This window comes from Hibiscus syriacus, unplaced genomic scaffold (assembly GCF_006381635.1).
Source record: "Hibiscus syriacus cultivar Baekdansim isolate YM2019G1 unplaced genomic scaffold, ASM638163v2 tig00116946_pilon, whole genome shotgun sequence".
Taxonomy (NCBI): Eukaryota; Viridiplantae; Streptophyta; class Magnoliopsida; order Malvales; family Malvaceae; genus Hibiscus; species Hibiscus syriacus.
The window spans coordinates 565029-592519 of NW_024063481.1; the positions used below are offsets into that span (position 1 = coordinate 565029).

Genomic DNA, 27491 nt, shown 5'->3' on the forward strand with positions numbered 1-27491 from the left:
AAAAAGATTTGAAAAGGTGAACATTCAAAAACCAAATATGTTAAAAATAGCTTTAATTATTACAAACATAGAGGTCCCCAAAGAACCTTATATAGAAAATTTATTAAAAGAATATGGGTCTCCAAAGGACTCATTTCTATTAATGATAAGGATATCCTTGAATAATGGATACCAAATGGGAAAAGATTATTGGGAACTAATGCTAATGGACCAAAAACATTTGGGTGCCAAAAATCAAAACTTAATCTATGTTTGTAGGTGGAGCATTGCTACAAGGCACAAAGTAAAAGTTCAAATTCATGGTACCTTTATAGTGGATGATCAAGACACATGACTGGTGATAAGAACCGATTCTTGGAGCTTAAAACTAAAACTGGAGGAATAGTAACCTTTGTTGACAACTCAAAAGTCACATTGAAGGAATTGGTTCTATTGGTAACAACTCTTCCATTCTTATTGAAAATATTTTTTATTTAAAATGTGTTGAAGTATAATCTACTTAGTATTATCCAATTATGTGATAAGGTATACAATGTCTTATATAAGTCTAATGGTTGTAAAATTGTTGATATTGCAACTAATATGATTATTCTTGTTGGTCATAGGATAGGAAATATCTACATGGGGCATTTAGATAATATTAACATTTCAAATGTATGTTTGGTTGCTAAATATGAGCATGATTTTTATTTGTGGCATAGGAAACTAGGATATCATAGCATAAGTGTTTTACAAAAACTTGTTCAAAGCAATCTAGTAAAAGGTTTGTCTACGATAAAATTTGACCTTGATAAAATTTGTGATGCTTGTGCTAAAGGCAGACACAAAATTACTTCTCTTAAACCTATTAATGATGTATCATATAGTAGAGTATTGCAATTGATCCATATAGATCTTTTTGGGCCTATTAGAACTACTAGCTTGGGTGGAAAACAATATGCATTTGTTTTGGTTGATGACTATTCTAGATTTACTTGGGTTCTTTTCTTAAGTATAAAAGATGAAGCTTTAGAAAATTTCATCACTTTCTCTAAAATAAACCAAAATGAAAAAGGTTACTCAATTTCAAGTGTTAGGAGTGACCATAGAACCGATTTTCAAAATCTTTGTTTTGATGAATTTTGTAACTCTAATGGAATTAGCCATAAAATTTCAGGCCCTAGGACCCCTCAACAAAATGGAGTTGTTGAGAGGAAAAATAGAACTTTAGAAGAAATGGCTAGGACCATGCTTTGTGAAAACAATTTGCCAGAGTAATTTTGGGCGAAAACCACAAATGCTACTTGTTATGTGATTATTGGAGTAATGATTAGACCTATTTTAAAGAAAACATCATATTAACTTTTCATCAATAAAAAGTCTAACATTAGTTATTTTCATCCTTTTGGATACAATTATTTTATTTTAAATAATGGAAAAAGTAATCTTGGTAAATTTGATGCAAAAAGTGATGAAGGAATTTTTCTTGGTTATTCTTCAAATTCTAAAGCTTATCAAGTCTTTAATAAAAGAACTCTAGTGGTAGAAGAGTCCATACATTTTGTTTTCAATGATAATCCCCTTTCGAAGAAATATTCTTATGTTGATGATGATGTAGGTATCTTAAATTCAAACAAAGTTGGTGAATCATCATTAAAAGAAATAAATAATGAGGAAACTCAATATGCCCTCAAGAATCTAACTCTATAGGAAAGGGAGATCTTCATGCCCAATGGAGTACAACTATAACAAAGATGGTGAAATTTTGGATGATCCATCCAAAGAGGTAACCATTAGATCTTCTCTTAAGAATATTTGTAATTATGTTGCATTTATCTCATGCATAAGCCTAAGAATGTCAAAGAAACATTAGATTGTTAATTGCTTTTGCTCGAGGTTACACTCAAGAAGAGAGAATTGATTTTGATGAAATATATGCTCTTGTAGCTAGAATGGAAGCCATTAGATTATTACTTGCTTTTGCATGTTTTAATGATTTTAAGCTTTATCAAATGGATGTTGAAAGTACTTTTCTAAATGGCTTCATTAATCAAGAAGTGTATGTTGAACAACCTCCCGGTTTTTGAAGATTCAAAATTTCTAAACCATGTTTTCAAACTTTCAAAAGCTTTATATGGTTTGGAACAAGCTCCTAGAGCTTGGTATGAAATATTATCAAACTTTTTAATTGAAAACGCTTTTTCTAAAGGGAAGGTTAATAGTACACTTTTTATTAAAATAAAAGAGAATGGCATGTTAGTAGTACAAATTTATTTTGATGATATTATATTTGGTGCAACTAATGATATTTTTTACCAAGAATTCTCTAAGTTGATGTAAGGTGAATTTGAAATGAGCATGATGGGGGAGCTCACATTTTTCTTGGGACTCCAAATCAAGCAAATGAAGGATGACATCTTTATCAATCAAGTTAAATACATAAGGGATATGCTCAAGAAGTTTGGCTTGGAGCACTGGCGAAGCCAACCTTGTAAAAAATTTTGGAAAAAAATCTTTATAAATTTAAATTTTCAATATATATATATATATATATTAAATTTGACACCCCAAAATAAATTGTTTGTTACACCTCAAAATAATTTATTTTAAATTTGACACCTAAAAATAAATTTTTTAACTCTACCACTAGCTTGGAGAATGTCAAACCTCAAGCCACTCCCATGAGCACTTCAACAAAGCTTGACAAAGATGAGGAAGATAAATGTGTAGATGTTAAATTACAGATTCCATGATTGATTCTTTTCTTTATCTTACTGCAAGTAGACCATATATTATGTTTAGTGTTTACTTGTGTGCTAGATATCAATCTTGTTATAAGGAATCTCATTTACATATCATTAAGAGAATCTTTAGATATCTTAGAGAAACTCCTAGTTTAGGACTTTAATATCATAGAGAGTCAAACTTTAGCTTGCATGCTTTCTCGGATGCGGATATTTGAGGTTGCAATTTGGATAGAAAAAACACCTCTGGTACATGTCAATTCCTAAGAAATATGTTAATTTCATGGTTTTCTAATAAACAAAATAGTTTTACATTATCAACCATCGAGGCAGAATACATTTCGCCTGGTAGTTGTTGTTCATAAGTTTTATGGATGAAACAACAACTTTTAGACTATGGAATTGATGTTGGTACCATTCCAATCAAGTGTGACTATATTAGTGCAATTTTTCTCACTAAGAATCCCATCCGACACTCTAAACTAAACACATTGAAATTAGACATCATTTCATTAGACATTATGTCCTTAAGAAAGATGTAGTTCTAGAATATGTTAATAATTTTCATCAAATAGATGATATTTTTACCAAGCCCTTAGATAAGGAAATATTTTGGACACTTAGGATAAAGTTAAGAGTTTCAAGCATTCCCTAGGCCTTAGTCAAAAATTTTGAATTTTTATGCTTCTGAATGAATTTTTGGCTTAAAATTGGTTTTTATATATGCTTGAGTGATTCTATATGGTTATCTAATGCAAAAATTGAGGGGGAGATATGCATGTCATTTCATCATTTTTGGACTAAGTTTGAACATCTCAAATTGATTAAGTATGCCAAAATAAAAAATTTCATAATAATATCTTTAGAAAATTTTCTTGAATTCATGTCATACATCCTTAATGATATTTTAGCATGATTCTAAAGTCCCTATAATCATCATGCATGATTGGTTATTGTTCCGGATGATTTTCTTGCTCAAAATTGATTTTCTTGCTCAAAATTAGTTGTTTTTATTTTTCAAGAGTAGAGGTTTTTAAACCAATAGGGCAAAATGGTTTTTGAGGCTTATGGTTTTGAAAATTCTCTTTGAGGTTTGGAAACCAGTCGAGTAGTGTTCTTTTCTCAGGCTTAAGGTTTTGAAACCTCCTATAATAGGTTTCAAAACCCCTTTAAAAATTCAAGGGTTTTGTGCTTTAAATCCCAAACTCCACACTTCTTCATTTTTTATTCTCATCATTTGAAAAATCACAAAAAGGCAAAAGCCCTTAACCCAATCATTCATCCATCACACCAAGGAGACCCGCATTGACCTCCTGCAATCGTCGCTCACTCTGGTTGTCTCCACTCACCTATTTGCTTCCTCTTTCGTTCTTTTCACAGTAATTTCTTTAAAACCTAAACCTTTCCTTTTTTCTCTCAAAAAAATCAAATTTTACACGATTATTCTTCATATTTTATGCTAGATTTGATATTTAATTACTTTCAAAACATATAGAACTTGTTTAATTTCATGTTTTTTAAAGAAATTTTGAAAAATTGTCTTAGTTAGGATTTTTATTTTTTTAAAATTTGTTCAAAAATTGATTATATTTATTGAAATTGGGTTGATATTTAGAATCATATATACGTGTTTTTTATGCAGGAGGTTTACCCATCTATCCATTTTCATTAGAAAACCAAAATTCAGCCTCGTCCACCAAGTCTTCGTAGAAAATCACAAACGAAATTTCTTTTTAAAACACTTGTTTTCCTCTCTTCTAATGGCACCTAAACTTCCTACTAAATGTTCTAGGACTGGTCAAACTTCTACTCCTCCAACTTTTGAAAGCTTATGCTTTCATAATCTCGAAGCTCTTTCCTATTACCTTGATCACTATATCACTCGTCCTATTCATCACGAACGTAATTTTGATTTCAATTTTCTTAGCTCGGGTGAATATGAATTGATTTTTTATTGTACCATTCTTGATTGGAATTGGATTCCACTTATCTCGATTGCACATTCAATTCATACTTAACATGATCGAGCATTTTTTTGTAATGCCACATTTCGTAGGAAAATTCCTTCGGATAGGATTTTTTTCATTTAGTATTTTCTTATGGGTGTAAAACTTATTTAGGAATTCTTTTTTATGGCCCTTTTTCATGAGGAATACTTTGTGCCCTTTGAAGATGTTCATAATGATAATCCCACCTTTCTTCCTTTGAGAAACGCTTTTTGCAGCTTTCCATCACTTGTTTCCTTTGCCTTTCATGTGGTCATACCACTCGTATGCGCCATTTAGACTATTGGTGGCTTCACCACTTTCGCATCAAGGAATGTCTGAACATTGCCAAAATTATCTTCTTTGACTTAGTGAACACTATAACCAAATGACCAAATTATATCGTCTCATTGCCTTACACTTAAGTCTTGAGTCACATATTTCGTACCTATTCCATTAATACCTCTTTTGATCCTCTCGTGCCCCTTTCGAGCAAGCTTGATTATATCTCAGTTAAGAAAATGGAGTTTAAATTTGAAAATGGAAATTGGGTAAGAAATTGTAATGGCGCTCCTCTGGTTGATGATCCCGCTGCTCATGGAGTCGATGCACCCACTGATGTCGTTCCTCCTCAACCTCCCGTCACCTTAGATTCTCTTTATGACTACATGACCACTCATTTTGATGAGGTTCTTCACCATATCGATAGCCATTTTGATTTATGGGAGCTCGTATCGATGCTTTGGAGGATCGCTTTTTGGGCTCGTTTCCTCATTCAGGTCCATATTCCTCTTCTCATTCGGATATTGAGGATTGATCATTTGCATAGTTTATTTGATTTTTTAGTATGCTTTTATATTTTATGATGAATATTTTCTTTTATGATTGACACTATTTTGGATATTCCTCTTCTCTCTTGTAGCTAAATGATTTTGTTCTAGAAAAAGTGAGAAAATTCTAGTCAAAATTTGTTTTGTCAAATTTTTCATTTCATGCTTTTCATCATATACTCTTAAATTCTTTTTCAAAGGGGGAGAAAAATGAAAAATCTTACTCGTAAAAAATTTTGACATTTTTAAAATTTATTTTTGACAAAGTTTTACAAAATGGATTTGTTATATCAATAAGGGGGAGATTGATAAGTGTAATTAAATGATTTTGATATAACAAAGGACTAAATTGAATATTTTGTAAAATTAATATTTTATTCGATTCAAGAGTCCTTAAGTTTTTAAAAATAATTTTTAAGGATCAAAATGTCAAACATAAATTTAAAAATATTTTTGAAATTTATGAAGTCTTAAAATATTTTTGCAATATGAAACAAGGCTAATTTTAAAAGTTTTTTAGCCTAGTTTTGAAACCCTTCTTATCATGTTCAACGGTCAAATTTTTTTAAAGATGAGTTTCGAAACCTCTATGCAGATTTACATTAAATGCGTGAATTTAATGCTTCAAATGACTAAAAGCTCCCTCCAACAACCACAAATGGTTAAAAATCAATGAGGGCATATAAAAGGGGTATTCAAACAACCAAGAAGAGATAAGAAAGTTATTCCAACAATCAAAAAGCAATTAAAGCCAAATTTGTATTCCATTGTGTCTTTCTTTCATTTGAACTTTATTATGTTCATTGTTAATTTTATTCTAGTGTTCTTGGGTGTGTGAGAGAGCCTCAATTTGCAAACAATTTATCTTTGTGAGGATATTCAAAAGTTTCTCATTTTTACTTCTTGGGAAGGGTTGAACATTCAAGACTTTGGGGTATAAGTCTTAGTGTTATGAAAGGTTACACCTTGTCCTAAAAGGTTAGAATAAATTAGTGAATTTTTTGAAATCCTTAGTTAGGAAGCTAAGATTGTGGATATAGACTTAATTAAGGAAGATGTACCACTTTAAATCCTTTGTGTCATTTTCTTATTTCTTTCTTAAGCTTCCAATAAAAAAAATTATTGCCAATTCACCCCCTCTTGGACATTTTCCTTGTCTGATTAACTCAACAATCAGGGTTAGTTCAGCCAATTCAGATACCGCAATGGAAATGGGAGAGGGTGACTATGGACTTCGTGATCGGGTTGTTGATGACTAAAATGAGGCACAATGTGATTTGGGTAGTAGTGCTTTGTTTGACCATATCAGCTCATTTCCTCCCAATTAGGATGGATTATACGTTGGAACGATCATCACATCTCTACATCCATGAAATAGTAAGGTTGCATGGGTCCTAACTTCGATCATTTTAGATAGTGACCCTTGATTCAATTCCCAATTTTGAAAGCCTTTCACGAGTCTTTAGGTACAAAGCTTCACTTTAGCACTACTTTCTATCCTAAAATAGAATGAAAATCCGAGCGTGTTATTTAAACCTTAGAGGACATGTTTAGGTATACCATCATGGACCTTGAGAGTAGTTGGGAGGACCATATACAACTAGTGAAGTTCACATATAATAACAATTATTAGGCTCGTACAAGGCTTGTAGGACGCAAGTGTAAAACTTCACTGTGTTGGACATAACTCAGTGAAGGGAAGTTAATGGGCCTGAATTTGATCAGAGAAATTGATGAAAAGGTTCGATTAATTCAGATTCGATTGAAAAAAGCTTATGACAAGAAGAGGTCGTATGCGGACTTGAAGTGTAAGGATATCGATTTTGTAGTGGGAGGCAAAGTCTTCCTTAAGGTATTCCCGTGGAAGAAGGTATTTTAGTTTGGCTGCAAAGCAAAGTTAACCCCATGCTTCATAGGTCCGTGTGAGATACTCAAGAGGGTTGGACACGTAGTGTACTTATTAGCTTTACCCCTAGAATTGGAGCATATCCGCAACGTGTTCCACATGTTCATTCTTAGGAGGTATCATTCTGACCATTCTCACATCTTACCGCTAGAATAGATAGAGGTGATCTTAAACATAACCAATTAAGAAGATTCGATAAGAATCTTATCAAGGGATGAGAATGAACTAAAGAACAAGAAGATTCCCCTAGTAAAGGTTTTGTGAAAGAACCACAAAATCGAGAAAGCAACTTGAGAGACTGATGAGGAAATACAACTCTAGTATCCACATCTTTTCTATTCAAGTAAAATGTCAAGGAATAAATTTCTTATTATAAAGAGAGAGTTGTAACACCCCAAATCTCAGGTTAGAAGTTTCGGGTTAACACAATATGGTTTAGTCGAGCCCATTGTAGGAGAGCTTGGTCTATTTAGAGTTGAGTTGGGCATGGGTTGGGGCCATTTGGCATCAAAGAGGGCATTTTTAATAATATAATAAAAAATGAATGAATAAAAGAGAAATTATACCATTTAAAATTTCAAAAGCTGAAATCTCTTAATTGTTGATGATCTCACGTCTGTTTTATTTCCTCTTCTTCCGCATACAATAGTTTGTCTTCTTCCATTCTCCTTCATTTGCCTTCGTTTCACCAAAACCTATCAATGATAAAAACTTTGTAGTTTGCAAGCCTTGTTCAGTATTTCCAAGGTAAGTTTTGAAATCTACTCATACTAAGCTTACATTCAAGCCTTTAAACTCAAGTTTTGATTATAGTTTCATGAAATGGGTTCTGGAGGGGTTTAAGAACCCCAAGTGTCTTTAGCTTGTTTTTAGGAGATTTAAGTTTTAAGAAGTGTCTTTAACTTCAATCCAAGCTCCTAGATGAGTTAATAACTCATTTACCTTATCCTTAATTAGTGGAAGAAGTGAGGGAAAGCTCCAAGTCAAGAGGAAAAGAAAAATTTACCTTAGCCTTTGATTGATTAATATTTCTTCCTTCAATATCATCACCTCAAATCTAAGGAAGTACCTTAGAACCCCCAAATTCTTCATCTTAAAATTTTCCTTTAACATCTTCAATTCATCAATCAACCCTTCATCACTTCCGGTGATTAACAAGTCATCAACATATATTAATATCACTACTAATTTGTCATCATATCTTTCAGTAAACATTGAATAATTATACTTACTTTGATGATACTCGGATTTTAGCAAAACTACAGTAAGTTTCAATTTTCACTGTCGAAAAGCTTGTTTGACACCGTAAATGGGCTTCTGCTGTCTACACACTTTAGTCTCCTCTAGCTGTAGAATCTCTGAGACAACTGCATATACACTTCTTCAACCAAATCACCTTGAAGTAAGATGTTATAAACACAATTCTATTCGGATATCGACTTAAAATTAATAGAATTCCGCCAGAAAATCAGGTTAGTACAATTGGATAGATTATCAGATAATCGGTTCAAATTTACTTAATATTTTGAAAAATAATTTTAGAGTCTAAGAAGATTTTAAAATTTAGGTTAATATTGGTTAAAAGATTAAATTAAAAAATTATTCAAAATAATGGTTCCTAAAATTGAGATATTAATAAATTACTCCAAATTAAAATGAGTTTTTTTCCATTGAAAAATTTTATCATATTAATTTAGAAGTATTCGAAATTAAAAGAAAATTTTATTTTATAAAAGGATTAAGAACTTAAGTACTCAAAGGAACGAAATGCTATAAATGAAATAGGTTCCCTTAAGAATGAACTCGGGGAAGGTAGAGTAGAAATTAATATGGTAAAAATTTCTGATAAGGTCATCAAAAAACAAATTTATGTTTGGACCATTTTACGTAGATGGAGAGTTAGACTTGCAAAGAATTGTGGTGGAAGATGTATGCTCTTTTCTGGTAAGGTGTAGCCATGGAAGGATTCTCTCATATGATTTCACATTTGATTGAAATGATCTCTCGCAATTGGCAACTTTAGATTTCATATGTTCTGTGTGAGGGTAATAGAGTTGCAAACACGATAACCAAATTTTTATTGCTTTCTAGCCTTGTAGTTCTGGAACTTGTTCGATTAGGTCCTTGAATTTAAAATTGGTCTATAAACTTAGCCTTACTTCCTAATTGGATTCAGTATTATCCATAATTTGAAATTAGTTAATAAATTTAGCTTAAGTTTCTTAATTAATTCATTCTAGTCCATGACTTGAAATTAGTTAATGATTCGACTTAAATTATTAATTGCTTCAAATTTTCACATTCAATGGCAGATTTTGAGTGGCATTCGTGTTCCTAATTCGACTGATGAAATTATTCGTAGCATTCCTATCGGTTTCTTCCGTCAGCGTTATCGAGGAAGAATTCAATCCAGTGCCCTCACCGTTGGTGTACTGTAAAACGCCGGTGGTGATTAAGTCGACAGGCGGAAGAGCGCCATCGTAGAAAAGCCCAGTAGCCATGTAATATTGGCCGACGTTTTGGTTGGCAATGAGCAAAACATCCATGGTTTGTCCAGGGTTGATCATTATATAGTCGCTCGTAAACCTTTCAACGTAGGAGGCATCTTGGGTGACAAGTGTGAGGGTGTGGTTCGTGCTTTTAAGGTATCAACATTTAGGTGAAGTTGAGTGCTTCAATTTTTTTCACATGTAACCGACTCCTGAATCCAACCATGATCTTGATATAAACGCAAATCAGATTTATGGATTTCGGTCATACCTAGATAAAACGACGAATTTAAGAAGATTCAACACGTTCGAACCACCGTAAGATTACTTTAGCAATAAAATAACATTAATAATTTAATGAATTATTATTAAATTATTTCAAATGATTATTGCATTATTAAATTGTTAGTGAATTATTAATAAATTATTAAATTTAAATATTAGATATTTATTTATTTCTTTATTTTGAATTATGAATAATTTGATATAATGTATAAATTTTGAGGTCTAAAGCTATTATTATACCATTTTACATCACAATTTTCGTTAAGCCAGCGATAAAGCTTAATGGTGGTGTTAAAACATAAACAAATGTTAGATATAATTTAAAAACTTAATTGAGTAACCGAAACAAAAACACAAGAATAGATAGATGGGCAATAAGTCAAGTTATGAAAGCCAAAATGACAAAAAAATTAAAATACTTTTTTTTTCATTCTGAAATATGAAACCGCATAAATTCAACAACAGCACAACAAAACTAAGTAGAAGCCTTATTCTTCATTACAATCCTGGTGATTCTCCTTCCCTTGAAGGTAACATGAGAATGGTTAAGAAGCCTGGACCTCCTAAACAACCTAAGTATGTCCTTCACTTCCTTCTCATTACACTCCTCCACAGCCACCACTATCACTCCACCTTTTCTCACAGTCCTCTCCATCTCCCCTGCACACAGCAACGGATACAATGCCTCTTCCAAATGACCGGTAAATACGACATCGAACGCCCCATCGAAGAAAGGAAGATTATGGGGATCGGCCCGGCTAACCAGAGGCAACGACTCTACCAGTTCAACACCTGTGACATCCTCTACGCCCATTTTGGTTAGAGCCATGATCTCATGACCAGCCCCAGCTGAGGCACACAGCACTTTGGAGTGGTTGTTTAGGACACCCATTTGGTACAGTTGGGTGAAGAATCGAGTGTAGGAAGAAACCTTGGTTATCCAAGATTTAGAAGACCAGAGGCGATCATTCTTCTTGTGAAGAGGGAGGTAGTAGCGGGCAGAGAAGTCGCAGGTGGATTTGGGGAATCTAAGCTGAGGCTTTTTCGGAGCTTTAGCTGGGATACATGTTTCTGGGACATGGAGTAGGAGCGAAAGGAGAATAAGTGTTGCTATAACGGTTGATATGAATGATACTTTGTTTAGGACTCTCTGTATGTGCCTCTCCATTTTAGTTTTCTTATGTTATTCGAGACTTTTACCATAGAATTGGGGCAGTCACTTTCTCCAAAAATGGGCAGAGTCTGAGCATCAGAACAGAAATGTTCACAAGAGAAGACTGGTTTTATGTCTTTGTTTCTGCATTCTCTTCTGTTCACAAAATGGTGAGCTTTAGTATTATCAGAGTAAGTATACAGCACATCTTGCCTTGAACTGGAACCAATTCCGGTGAGAATCTTTGTATTCTATTGCACTTGTAAACTGCAAGACAATAAACGATACATGCACAAACCGTTGGGCCAAATTTAAACTGCAAAGTTATTGCATGAAAGACGACAAAATGGCCCTAATCAAGAAAAAGGAGAAAAATACATGCATAATCAAAAACAATGCAAATAATAATGATATTCATGAACTAACCAACAGATTAAATGTCTTAAAAAGGGTTCCCAAAAAGTCATGTCAAAGAGAAGTTGATTTCATGTTGTCATGTATAGGCCACTATTCATGTAACAGGGATTTTTAAGTTTATGGATTGCCAAATAGAAGCACAAAATGACCATTACAAGACCAAATCAAAAGAAAACATGATGTTGGATTTGCATCCAGAAGCTACAAAAAACCATTAACATGTGAAGAATAACAAGCTCATCCAGATGGCATTTTTCGAACTATCAAGAATACCAGAAAACATGACTCAAGCCTTGAGCCCTTGACATATAGATTATGAACAAATAAGAGTATACAATTGGGCAGCCATGGCCCAGGCCTGCGGCCTATAACCTATTTAGAGAGTATCTCAACATAGTAATGATCATATCAAATACTGAAAAGCAGGATATATTTCTCTTAACGTAAGGGCAAATTAAATTTGAATTATATCTGAACTTCTACAAGCTGCAAATTGTTAAATTCGAAAGTCAAAACTTACCAACTCAAGATAGAACACAAAAATATAAGAACCTACAATTGTTTTATAGATGAAAACTGAAACTTCTAACAATTCACAAATTGTAAAGCTATGTGTTTTAACTGAATGATTAGACAACCTATGTCAGTGCCATGCAATATAATTAGACTATAAATTCATAATTCTAAAGAGTATAATAAAATTGAAAATACACAACACAAGTAAAAGATGTACGTAAAACTGATCCTCAAAATAGGCCTCAATCAACTGCAAATATTTAAAACTAGTTAAACCATCTGAAACATGGAAATGTGTATATGACCAAGGGTCCTCCAAATACATGGAAAAACTCATAGATTTACCAATTGTCAGAAGTTTTTACATAACCGTATAGGAAACATACCCAATCGAGTTGAAAGGTTTATAATCCAGTTGTTTTTTTAAGGAAAAAAGTAATATCCTCAGATCTCATCAATGTCATGATCAAATGATAGTGAACGTAAGGATTTTCAAAGAAGTAAATGCACAATTCACACCTTCAGGGATAGACAACAATAGGAACAGGTTGGTAGCAGCAATGATAATGAAAATCAAAGAAGCTACTGAAGGTGACGACTCTTATCATGGGCAACATATCAAAGCAGTTCAAATTCATTAAGCACATACAATGTTAGATGACCAACAAAACATACAACTTGCCAGACTCAATAGCACCAAAAGCGAAGCATGAGGGTTAACAGAAAACAAACATAAGTGCAAGATGGGATTAAAAAGAAGTAGAAAATTGACGAACCTAGCTTTCAGAAGGCAGTGGTTAAAGGAGATGAAGATACTAACCGTGACAGAACATAAAATGCAACCAATAGATATGACCAAGCAAATTTATTGAGCATTCAAAAACGATTCAACTACTATTAGTCCCAACACCCAGGGAAAGTTAACTGCATCAATATTCCCATAATGTAGCCAGTTTAAAACACAACATCTCTTAAGATTTTCATGGTAGACTAATCTATTGCTAATCACTTAATTGCAAAGAAAATCATATGGCATTGAAACAAAGGTTGAAACAGCATAGCATTAAGAAAGACAAGAAGAAAAAAAAAAGAAAACCATGCAAATGCCCTCTGATCTCAGAATTCTGAATGGGCACTCGTAGTTTTAACAAAGCGATTTCCATAAAGAGCCTTCACCAAATCAGCTTGAGAGAGAGAGAGAGCGATTCTTCATATAAACCAAAAATAAAAAAATACCATCGATGCCATAGATGGTAACAAATGCAGGGAATGACAATCAGAAATAACTGATCCATTTCAATGAGTTTCAAATCATTGGGACAAAAAATAAAGAAAAAGAAAAGGTATGCTGCAAAACGAATTTGCAAAAGAAGAAAGAAATAGTTTCCAAACATGAGAATTAGAAATGTAATACAGGAAAGCAGTAATTTTGAAATAGAACATGCAGAATGTTGAAGATAACAACCAAAATTTTAACCTTGGAATTGGAACAGGCATCCCCTCGTCGGCTTCGTAAACATCAGATGTGACGTATATGTGGAGCAATATATGAAGCGGGCTTCCTATGAGACCTAAATTTAGAAAGCCCGCAGAGGAAGCCTTCAAATGGATGTAAACATATTTCAAATATTTATATGATATCCTCAACTAAATTAAGGAAAGAATATAACTAGTCTAAAGTAAAATTCTATTCAACTCAAAAAAAATTATTTTTTATTTGACTTAATTTGAATTAACTTGACTCATAATTTTATAAATTCGATTCAACTAAAAAAAACAAATTCAAGTCGAGTTATAAAATATAACTTGAATAATAGCTCCGACATTTTTAATAATTAGTAGATTGACTTTCAAGTTTGAGTTGAGCCCCTCAACTTTATATAACATATGTATATCACATATGAAAAATATGAAGAAATATATATATATGGTTATAGAAAACCGTTTAAATTCGGATTAAATAGTACCATAATATTATAAATATTTACATTTAAATTTAGGCTTAATATAAAAATAAGTGTTCAAATTATACCCTTTTTTCTTATTTACAGGCCTAAACTATTTTACGATTAATCCAGGTGTCTAATGTTTCTAATGTTATATTTTTAGGTGCCTGAATCATCACTTTCGGTAAATTTCATCGTTAAATGACACATGTCGTCTTTAAAAAAATATATTTAAAAACCAATTAAAATATTATTTTAAAAAATCTCATTTTAATTAAATTGCAAAAAAAAAAGGCAAAAACTTTTAAAACCTTATTTTCAATCATCTTGCCACTACCGGCCATCACTAGCATTGTCAATCGGCCAAAATTCTAATGGAATATTACCGGACGAACACCCAACGACCGAAACCCCTACTCAAACCTCTAATTGAAGAGAAATCGACTATAGATGTGAAAATCATTGATAGCGAAATGTAGCATTTACAACGTAGTTTGGGTGCTAGGTCGATTGTAAAAATAAGGGGTTCTGATAATGGTGGTTGGCTAGTCACATATCGTTGGATGGTCGACTGATTGACAGTGGTGGGGAAGAGATTGAAATTAGGGTTTTAAAACTTTTTAGAATTTTTGTAGTTTTATAAAATTATGGTTTTTTCTTTAAAAAAAATTAATTTTAATTTTTTTTAATTTAAATAAAGTTTTAAAAATTTTATAAAGGTGACATGTGTCTTTTAAGACATAATTTAACGATCGCGGTGGTCCAGACACCTAAAGTGTAACGTTAAAAACGTTAGACATTGTATTGAATGAAAAATAGTTTACGCACCTAAATAGAAAAGGGTATAGATTGGACATTTATTTTTATATTAAGGCTTACATTTAAAAAGAAACTCAGAAAAATTACTTGACTCAAAAAATTTCAAATAAAATTATAGTTGTAAAATAGAGCTTACGAAGTCGAATAACTCAAAATATTTTAAATTTGATTCGATTCGATCGAACACTTACTCTTAAATATAACATTTGTAATCTATAAGAATACATTTTGCATTGTACAAACTGAAACCTTCAAACCCATGTATTTGCACTCTGTTGTTATCTTTGTACAATGGAGCTTTAAAAAGAGTTAACTTCTTTAAATTCTTATACAATTTTAGTGATTTTTAACTACGAATTAAATGAAAATACATCCAATTTCATTTTTAATATTAAAATAATAAAAATATAATATTAATTTAAATGTCAATGAAGGAATGATAAAAGATTTTTTTTTATAAATTCATGCTTAAATAATTGAGGAAAAATAATAGTCCAAAATTAAAAAAAAAAAATTGGTAGCTTGGGAAAGGATTTAAGTAGGAGAAAATAACCTCAGTGACCAAAAATCCCATATAATATACGATTTTAACCAACTTTTTCTGGATTTGCCAAAATGACCAACAAAATCGCAATGTGATCGCTAATTCGCAACGCGATCTCCATTATCGCAAATCAGTTTCCAGATTCGCAACGCGATTATGACTATCGCAATGCGATTTTCCAATTTTGCATTGCGATTTTCCCAATTCGCAATGCGAATAAGTAAATCGCAATGCGAATTAGGAAAATCGCAATGCGAATACGTAAATCGCAATGCGATTTACATAGCGCCATTCGTATTAACGCGTATTTTTTTTCAAATTCCAAACACGAATTTTTTCTTAATATATCGGAAACTAAACCGTCCACAGTAATCGCAACTCATAACCTAAAACCTAAAATCACAACACTCAGTCTCATCTCCATCTCTCACTCTCTACGGCGAAATCCGTCCCCATCTCGAAGATTTCCGTCCCCATCGCCGGCGAAATCCCTCACAACCATTCACGGTCAGAAATCCCTCACAATCATTCAGAAATGGAAAATCAACCTCCGAGGGTTAGTTTTTTTAATTATTTTTATTTTGAAATTTTTGCATTATTTTAGGTTTTCCATATTGAAATTGATGATAAGTTTACTGGTAATTTCAATAATAGATTAACCATTTCACTTAGATTTCTTATTAAATTCATTCGATTGCTGCCAATACTGCTAAATTGTTTAGCCTGTGAAGTTAGTATTTGTCTTTGTTTTGTCTTTTGGTTGAAGTAATGCAGAAGAAGAATAGTTTCCAGAATGAAAATCGCAACGCGGAAATAACTATCGCAACGAGAGAATCGCAACGCGAAATGAAAATCGCAACGAGATAATCGCAATGCGAAACCAAAATCGCATTGCGATTTTCATTTCGCGTTGCGATTCTCTCGTTGCGATAGTCATTTCCGCGTTGCGATTTTCATTATCTCGTTGCGATTTTCATTTCAACCAAAAGACAAAACAGTGTTGCAAATTTTAGTTTCAAGAATAAACTACTATTTATGTTTATTGTTTTTGGTATATCTTCACAGTGTAGTTTTTTGTATATCTAACTTGGTATGTTTATTGTTTTTGTAGAAACTTTTTTCGGCTTCATTGACATTAAGGAATAAAGTTAGCCTAGCCACTACAATTGCTTCGAAGCTTTCACCTGCACAAAGAAAATTGTTTGAGGAAACCTGCTTCGGGCCATGGCTGAGAGTACAGCATCCGGGTGGAGATGCTAATTTGACCCATTTGTGGATTCAGACCATGACTAGCGATCTACCCGACAGTATACAACGTGGTGAGGAAGAGATATGGTTTCATTTTCCACCGGCGTATACTTGTTTTGGGCGGAAGGAGTTCTGCTTAATCACTGGTCTACGATTCGGACACGATGATGTAGGCCGATACACTCGTCATATCACCTGCCCATCATGGTTATCCAGAGTTTTTCCTGATGAGTCAATAGAGAAGCCGAACTTACGCGTCGACGACATGAAGAAATTGTTTAATAAGAAAGATGGTTTTACTCGGATGAATGACGTCGATGTTGTCCGAGTATGCCTTCTACTACTTTTGTATACCGGCTTTTTAGGCAGAGAGGCCAGACAACCTATTCCTCAAGAGCTAATATTATTGGTAGAGGACCTAAATGCATGGAATCTGTTTCCGTGGGGTTCGTATATATGGAAAGCTACCTGGACTAAGTTGTCGTCTGCCTTTGATGACCGCAAAAGTTTGCGGGGCGATGGGTCGAAATACACTTTGTCAGGCTTTGTTTGGGCCTTTAAGGTAAGAATTTCTATATAATGTTTTCAAAATTATAATTAATTATTTAACAATTACTAATGTTTGTTATTATATTGTTTGTAGATTTGGATATTCGAGGCTTTCCCCAGCATGCGGACATATGCATTAAAAACCTCAAATGATATTCCTAGGGCTATTTCCTGGAAGAGGAAACGTCTATTGGATTGGGAAGACTTAATACCATATGTGACAATAAATAATGTAAGTTAACACAAATACTATCATATATAAACAAGTTATTAATAGTAGACGTTTAACTTTGTTTGAATTTTTATATTTTTAGGAGGCCAACATTCCATTAATGAGACTGACACCCACGGAGGCTGAGCTTGCCACTGATTGGTGTCAAGCTAGTCAGCGTTTTCTTGATGGCACGAATGATGAGCAGCCTCCACTTCCTCCACTTCGAGAGCCATCACCTCACCCAGAGCCATCACCTGATCGACCCGACTATACACCTCTACAATGAGAGCCATCACCTATCCCGTCACATCATCGAGCCTCTTCTCCACCATCACCTCATGATAGGCGACCGGCAAGGATACCACGACTTCTATCTCCCTGTTCTCCACCTCTACGGGATGAGTCAAGGGAGTTGCGTGATGAGGTCAATGCCTTGCGTGAGGAGATCGGTACTCTACGTGATAACGATGGTGCATGGCGTGTGGAGGTGTCTACTTTACGTGGTGAGGTTGCCGCTCTACGTGAGATGGTAGTATCGTTGTAGAATGAGGTTCATACTCTACGCAACGAGGTAAGTTTAAGATTTTCCATATTTAACTTGATGATAAATTTACTCGTAATTTCACTTAAATTAACCATTTCACTTAGATTGCTTAGTAAATTTATTCGGTTACTGCCAATACTGCTAAATTGTTTATTAACACTGTGAAGTTAGTATTTTTCTTTTTGTTTTGTCTTTTGGTTGAAGTAAATTTATTTGGTTGCTGCCAATTCTGCTAAACTGTGTATTCTTTAACACTGTGAAGTTAGTATTTGTCTTTGTTTTGTCTTTTGGTTGAAAGTTTGAAATATATTTGTCTTTGTTTTCACTGTTTAAATATCATGTCTGTTTATTTACTGATATTTGTATTTAATTATTTAGCGGACCGATAAGGTGGATGCTTTACGTCGGGTTTTTCTTGCACGACAGAGTTCACGCATCAGACGGCGTGCACATGCTATTAAGTCTCCGTACACCCCAATAGTGCGAAGACACTGCAAGAAGAAGCCCGACTCGCCTGTCATCCCTCAAGAGTCCACTCCTATCGTTGAAGAGGCCCCTATCATTCCTCGAGAGTCCCCTCCACACCGTTCAAGAGGCCACTGTCATCGTTGAAGAGGTCCCTCCCACCATTCAAGAGCCCGATTCACATGGCGTCATATGTAGGATTCTTGAGAAATCCTCTGACGTGCCGGACATGATGGATTCAAGTTGGCTCTCGTATGAGTTACCGGCCAGTACCATACCGGTATCTGAAGTGGAGAGGAAACAACTACCGGACACAATTCTGGATAACACCCTTTGGGCTAAGACCGCAGTTGATTTTTATCTACATGAGCGGAGCCAGGGGTGTTTCACTGACATATGCAAGCTCAACGATGATATCTATTTGTTGCTTGATCGGTCTTGGTGGGGCGTATTATTAGGGGTCGAAGACAATGGCTATTTCGATGGAGGGGTAAGTCTTATATTTTTCTTATATTTTAATTTGATTATTTTTTTTAAAATTTATGTAAGTTACTAATATATGTCTTTTTTTGTAAAACAGTATATCGATGCGTGGGTGTCACGTCTTCTAATAATTAGGAAACTTAAGGAAAATAAAAGAAATACACGATATACAATTATACCGACGTCTTTTAACGCCATTCACTTGAAGAATCAACGAGATGAATCATTTGTGTTGGGCAATGGACAAGCTAAACTTTATCCTGTATGGTGGGAGGTCGATAAGGTTAGTGTTTATTTTAGATTGAGTTTAAAGGTATTCATAAATAAGTGCGCAAATGAATGAATTATTACTTATGATTGCAGGTGTTTATCCCTGTTTTGGAACGTAAACATTGGCTTCTCGTCGAGCTTCAGATCCCATCCCTTAAGGCAATAGTATATGACAGCATGATAAATTACATATCATTGGTTGATTTAAGAGATATTATTAAGGGATGGAGCTCTAATTTGGCTAAATTCTTGGATGCGATAAATTATTGGACTCGTTCTGGAAACAAGAAGCCAAATAAACTCAATATTACAGTTAGCAGAGACGAGACCGCACCACAACAAACGAAAGGACCCAGAGGGGATTGTGGTCCTCTCGTATGCTTGGCGTTGGACCGTTTGATCACAGGAAGTATAAAGTATCTACCTCCCACCGATAGAGATAGAGCTGCAGTAGGCTTGTGGTTTCGGCATTATATGGCTAGATCAAATATATACGAGACGCTGCCTACCTGCATCCGCATTATAAAAATGTCCATAAACAATTGGTATGTTTATAGGCTTGTGGTTTGAAAATGTTTGGTTAAGTACCAAGAATTCAATAATTTGCTGTTTGTAGGATTTAGATGTGTAGAAAGTGTTGTTTGAGCAAATGTTTGGTTTATGCAGGTTAATCTCAGAAGTGAGCTGCGTGAAAATGATGTATGGCTGCAAAAGTTGATTCAATAGTAGATGAGGAAATAAGAATTATTGCTTATTTTTTGATTGTTTAATTGATTTGTAAAATGTGATTTGTAAAAGTTGATTTGTTTAATTGATGTTAACATAATTCTTATTTGTGCTTGTTTAATTGATTGAAATGTAATGGTTGATTTTGTTGATTTCAATCTGCATTATGTTGAAGGCAAAAATTACTATCGCAATGCGAAATGAAAATCGCAACGAGATAATCGCAATGCGAAATGAAAATCGCAACTAGAGAATCGCAATGCGAAATAAAAATCGCAACGCGAAACTAAAATCGCAACGCGAAACTAAATTCGCGTTGCGATTTTCATTTCGCATTGCGATTCCCTCGTTGCGATTTTCATTTCGCATTGCGATTCTCTCGTTGCGATTTTCATTTCGTATTGCGATTATCTCGTTGCGATTTTCATTTCGCATTGCGATAGTAATTTCCGCGTTGCGATAGACATTAAGATGATTGCGAACGTCATTTCCGTGTTGCGATAGTCAAATGATTGCCTAATAAGTGATAACAACTAAACAGATCATAGCAATTTTCAAACTCAAGTTACTAATACATGCCTAACTGAAAATGTTAAAAGTTTACACATAAAATCTACATAATACAACGTTTGCATTTAAAAATCACCTAAGTTAACAGTCCCAAAAGGTGAAGCCAGTTGTGATTGGGATTTTAAAGATGATTTCGATTTTGATTGCCTTTTTCTTGACACCATATGAGCTTTGGATTTTGATGATGATCCATATTTTGGTAGAGGAAAAGATGATTGTGATGGCACTGGTGATCCACATGTCAACCTTGTATGACTACTTTCCTTGCACCGACTACATGTCGATATCTTCTTCTCTTCACCCTTAGACGGTATACGATCGTGACTTTTTGGTCGGCCAGGTAGCCTTCTGTCCATGGCTGGTGGCAAAACTGTTTGTAAGTCATCTGGTATGTCCCACTCAGAAGGATGTGGAATAGGGTAGACAATCTCGGCACAAGTCTGTCGATATACTTCTGTAGTGTAGCAATCCATAGCGTATGTGCTTGAATCATCTTGGTTTAGATGAAGAGCAACTTTTATAACATGGCCACATGGATAACCAGATGTTTGCCATTTCATACAACTATACGTCCTTGCATTTAGATCGACAAGCCCATTTAAGTTATTATCCAGTACTTCAAACAAAGTGTTTGAACATGGTTCAACTCTCCATGACGTTGACTTCACAACACGTTTCGTTATCTTTTTTTCAGTCCATGGTGTAACACGATGTTCCAATGTTCCTATAAATTTAAATAAATAATACTTAGTAAAATATATGATAAGTTACGAATTCAAAGAAATCATACCTGCATGGTTTCTTTTCTTGTAGTACCACTGTTGAATAGAGGCTCGAAAAAACTCCATTAACATAGTAATGGATAATTTTCGGGAATGACGACTTAGAGCGTTGATTGATTCTGCACTATTAGACATCATGAAACCATATATTGCTCCAAGTTGATGTACTCTTGACCATCTTTCAAACCCAACATCTTCTAGTGTTTGAGCACACTGAGGCAAAACACGTCTTAAATAGTTTATATGCTTATTGAAATCCACTTCCCGATAAGCTTTTACAGCCTTCCAGTATGTCCATTTGTGCTTTTTTATACCAGTAGACCTTGATTTTAGATTTCTATACAAATGAACACCACAAAGTCCATGAAAAGCATCTGGGAAACACCTTCTAACAGCGTTGTCAATTGAGTTTGCCCTATCGGATATGACTTCACAACACATTTCGTTATCTTTTTTTCAGTCCATGGTGTAACACGATGTTCCAATGTTCCTATAAATTTAAATAAATAATACTTAGTAAAATATATGATAAGTTACGAATTCAAAGAAATCATACATGCATGGTTTCTTTTCTTGTAGTACCACTGTTGAATAGAGGCTCGAAAAAACTCCATTAACATAGTAATGGATAATTTTCGGGAATGACGACTTAGAGCGTTGATTGATTCTGCACTATTAGACATCATGAAACCATATCTTGCTCTAAGTTGATGTACTCTTGACCATCTTTCAAACCCAACATCTTCTAGTGTTTGAGCACACTGAGGCAAAACACGTCTTAAATAGTTTATATGCTTATTGAAATCCACTTCCCAATAAGATTTTACAGCCTTCCAGTATGTCCATTTGTGCTTTTTATACCAGCAGACCTTGATTTTAGATTTCTATACAAATGAACACCACAAAGTCCATGAAAAGCATCTGGGAAACACCTTCTAACAGCGTTGTCAATTGAGTTTGCCCTATCGGATATGATTGTCAGATTGCTAATAGGACCTATGCAATCCCTAAGATGCCCCATAAACCATGTCCATGAATCAGAGGTTTCAAATTTGCCAACCCCGTAAGCTATTGGCAATATCCCATTGCTAGCATCCATGGCTACTGCTAATAAGTTTACTCCAAGGTATCGACCTTTCAAATGTGCTCCGTCAACTATAATAATTGGGCGCATGCAAGTAATAAACGAACGAATCTACAAAATAATATACACAAGAAATATAATCATTTAAATGTGAAATGCATGTAACTAACAAAAATGAGTCAACAGAATTATATTGATTTACTAACCGCAGCACCAATGGCGATAAACAGCAACTCAAAGCGTCCATCTCTATCTGTTTTGATATGAGTTACCGACCCAGGATTTTTCAGCTTTAAATTGTGACAATAAGCCGGCAGTTGGGCAAACGATGCTTCTGGCGACCCCCTCAACAATTCCAAGGCATAACATTTGGCTCTCCAAGCTTGAGAATATGATATACTAATCTTGAACCGAGCATTCATGTCAGTCATAATTTCATGTTCCTGATATACCCTGCCATTCAAAAACATTAACTCAGCCAGAAAACCACCCAACACCTTTTTTAATGACAGTTTTAGTTGAAGATTCATGGGTAAAGGCATATATTGTAAAACACCATGAACATTCTCCCATGACCCTCCAAAACACAAATCTATCCAAACATGATCAACATTAGATGATTTCATGGTTGTAAATTAATTTACTAAACAAACAAGCTGCGAACTAAGACCTGTTGCCGGATCGGGAAGGATGTAGGAACGGATATAGGAACGGATGTCGCCGGAGAGAGTGATAGATGGAGATTGAATGAGTTGAGATTTAGGGATTTAGGTTATGAGTTGTTGCTGCTGCGTAGATATATACACACAAAATTTGTGTTGCGAAACTAAAACCTATTGCGAACTTTGAAAATCGCATTGCGATTCTATATTATCGCGTTGCGAAAGTAAGTATCACGTTGCGCTTTTCACAATTCGCAATGCGAATAAGTAAATCGCAATGCGAATTTGGAAAATCGCATTGCGATATTGACTATCGCAATGATATAATACAAAATCGCAATGCGATACTGACTTTCGCAACGCGATACTGACTTTCGCAACGCGATTCTGACTTTCGCAACGCGATTCTGACTTTCACAACGAGATTCTGACTTTCGCAACGAGATTCTGAAAATCGTAATCATCTTCAAAATCTCAATCACAACCGGCTTCACATTTTGGGACTGTTAACTTAGGTGATTTTTAAATGCAAACGTTGTATTATGTGTATTTTATGTGTGCACTTTTAACATTTTCAGTTAGGCATGTATTAGTAACTTGAGTTTGAACATTGCTATGATCTGTTCAGTTGTTATCACTTATTAGACATTCATTTGACTATCGCAACGGGGAAATCGCAACGCGAAAATGGCTATCGCAACTAGAAAATCGCAATGCGAAATGAAAATCGCATTGCGATTTTCATTTCGCATTGCGATTTTCTCGTTGCGATTGTCATTTCGCATTGCGATTTTCTCGTTGCGATAGTCAGTTTCGTGTTGCGATAGTCTGTTTTGCCTTCAACATAATGCAGATTGAAAATCAACAAATCAACTATTACATTTCAATCAATTAAACAAGCAAAAATAAGAATTATGTACACATCAATTAAACAAATCAACATTTACAAATCATTTTTTACAAATCAATTAAACAATCAAAAAATAGTAATAATTCTTATTTCCTCATCAATTATTGAATCAATGAATCAACCTTTGCACCCGTACATCCATTTCATGCAGCTCACTTAAGGATTAACCTGCAGAAACCAAACATTTGCTCAAACAAGACTTCCTACACATCTAAAACCTACAAACAGCAAATTATTGAATTCTAGGTACTTAACCAAACATTTTCAAACCAAAAGGAGTATATATGTTAACAAAACTTGCATTTGACTTACCAATTAACAATGGATACTTTCATAACGCGGATGCAGGTAGGCAGCGTCTAGAATATATCGCTCTAGCCATATAATGCCGAAACCACAAGCCTACTGTAGCTCTATCTCTATCAGTGGGAGGTAGAAACTATGTGCTTCCCATCGTCAAACACGCCAAGCACATGTATACAAGATGACCACAATCCCCTCTGGCTCCCGACGATTGTTGTGGCACGGTCTCGTCTCTGACAACTGTGACATTGAACTTCTTTGGCTTCTTGTGTCCAGAATGAGTCCAATAATTAATCCCATCCAAGAATTTAGCCAAATGAGAGCTCCATCCCTTGATAATATCTCTCAAATCAGACAGTGATATGTAATTTATCATGCTGTCATATATTATTATCTTCAGGGATGGGAGCTGAAGTTGGACGAGAAGCCAATGACGACGTTCCAAAACAGGGATAAACACCTGCAATCATAAGTAATAATTCATTTATTTGCACACTTATTTATGAACACCTTTAAAAATTTTAAAAATAAACACTAACCTTATCGACCTCCCACCATGCAGGATAAAGTTTAGCTTGTCCATTGCCCAACGAAAATGATTCATCTCGTTGATTCTTCAAGTGAACTGCGTGAAAAGCCGCCAGCATTATTGTATATCGCGAATTTTTTTTATTTTTCCTAAGCTTCCTTATTATTAGAAGACGTGACACCCACGCATCGATATGCTGTTTTACAAAAAAAAAGACATATATTAGTGAATTACATTAATTTTTAAAAAAATTAATCAAAATCATATATAAGACAAATATAAGACTTACCTCCCCATCGAAATAGCCACTGTATTCAACCCCTAATAACACACCCCACCAAGACCGATTAAGCAACAAATAGATCTCATCGTTGAGTTTGCTTATGTCAGTGTAACACCCTTGGCTCCGCTCATGTAGATAAAAATTAACTGTGGTCTTAGCCCAAAGGGTATTATCCAGAATTGTTTCCAGTAGTTGTCTCCTCTCCACTTCAGATACCGGAAGGGTACTAGCCGGTAACTCATACAAGAGCCAACTCTCATCCATCATGTCCGGCAACGGTGGGGGTTTCTCAATAATTCGATATATTACCCCATGTGAATCGGGCTCTGGAATGGTGGGAGGGACCTCTTCAACGATGACAGTGGTGGTGGGGGGGACTCTTGAGGGATGATAGAGGCCTCTTGAACGATTGGAGGGGACTCTTGAGGGATGACAGGTGAGTCGGGCTTCTTCTTGCGGAGTCTTCGCACCATTGGGGTGAACGGAGACGTAATAGCACGTGCACGCCGTCTGATGCGTGAACTCCTTCGTGCAAGGAAAACCCGACGTAAAGCATCCACCTTATCGGGCCGCTAAAAAAAATTAATACATAAATCAGTAAATAAACAGACATGATATTAAACAAAGACAAATATGTTTCAAACTTGCATTGTATTCACCCAAGTCATATTCTATCATAGTTCACAAAATGCATCAGATAACATTCCAGAAGTAAGCACTTATATAAACATTTAAAAGGACAACATATATAAACATTCAAGAAGAAGAATAGTTTACTTTCGCAACACGAAACTTACTTTCGCAACGCGAAAATGACTATCGCAATGCGGAAATGACTATCGCAACGCGGAAATGGCTATCGCAACGCGGAAATGGCTATCGCAATGCGAAATGAAAATCGCAACGACAAAATCGCAATGCGAAATGAAAATCACAACGACAAAATCGCAACACGAAACACAAATCGCATTGCGATTTTCATTTCGCGTTACGATTTTGTAGTTACGATTTTCATTTCGCATTGCGATTTTGTCGTTGCGATTTTCATTTCGCATTGCGATAGCCATTTCCGCGTTGCGATAGTCATTTTCGTGTTGCGAAAGTTAATTATTCTTCTTCTGCAAATTGAAACTTGAATGGATTGCATTACTTCAACCAAAAGACAAAAACAAAACCAAAAAGCAAATACTAACAAAAACAGTTTAGCAGTATTGGCAGCAACCGAATGAATTTATTAAGCAATCTAAGTGAAATGGTTAATCTAAGTGAAATTACGAGTAAATTTATCATCAAGTTAAATATGAAAAATCTTAAACTTACCTCGTTGCGTAGAGTATGAACCTCATTCTGCAACGATGCTACCATCTCACGTAGAGCGGCTACCTCACCGCGTAAAGTAGACACCTCAACACGCCATGCACCATCGTCTTTGCGTAAAGTACCGACCTCCTCACGCAAGGCATTGACCTCATTACGTAACTCCCCTAACTCATCCCGTGGAGGTGGAGGTGGAGAACAGGGAGATAAACGTCGTGGCATCTTTGCCGGTCGCCTATCTTGTGGTGATGGTGGAGAAGAGGCTCGATGATGTGACAGAATAGGTGTTGGCTGTCGTTGTGGAGGTGTATAGTCGGGTCGATCAGGTGATGGCTCTGGGTGAGGTGATAGCTCTGGGTGAGGTGATGGCTCCCGAAGTGGAGGCTGCTCATCATCCGTGCCATCAAAAAAACGCTTACTAGCTTGTCACCAATCAGTGGCAAGCTCAGCTTCCGTGGGTGTCAGCCTCTGTAATGGAGTGTTGGCCTCCTAACAATATAAAAGCTCAAACAAAGTTAAACGTGTACTAGTAATAACTTGTTTATAAACATATGGTAGTATTTATGTTAACTTACATTATTTATTGTCGTATACCGTAGTAAATCTTCCCATTGCAAGGTCCGTTTCCTCTTCCAGGAAATAGCCCTGGGAATATCATTTGAAGTTTTTATTGCATATGTCTTCATGGCGGGAAAGGCCTCAAATATCCAAATCTACAAACAATATAATAACAAACATTAGTAATTGTTAAATAATTACTCATAATTTTGGAAACATTATATAAAAATTCTTACCTTAAAGGCCCAAATAAAGCCTGTCAAAGTGTATTTGGAACCATCGCCATGCAAACTTTTTCGATCATCCAAGGCAGACGATAACTTATTCCATGTAGCTTTCCATAAATACGAGCCCCACGAAAACAGGTTCCATGCATTTAGG

General features: G+C 34.9%; 1 protein-coding gene across 1 annotated transcript; it reads right to left on the bottom strand.

The window, feature by feature from the left end:
• Nucleotides 1–2958: 2958 nt before the first annotated feature.
• Nucleotides 2959–11502, bottom strand: LOC120188510. Its single transcript, XM_039191915.1, has 2 exons — nt 10695–11502; nt 2959–2969 (listed from the first exon to the last, which is right to left on the bottom strand). Coding segments are annotated over exons 1-2 (693 nt in total). The 5' UTR covers nt 11387–11502; the 3' UTR covers nt 2959–2968.
• Nucleotides 11503–27491: the final 15989 nt, after the last annotated feature.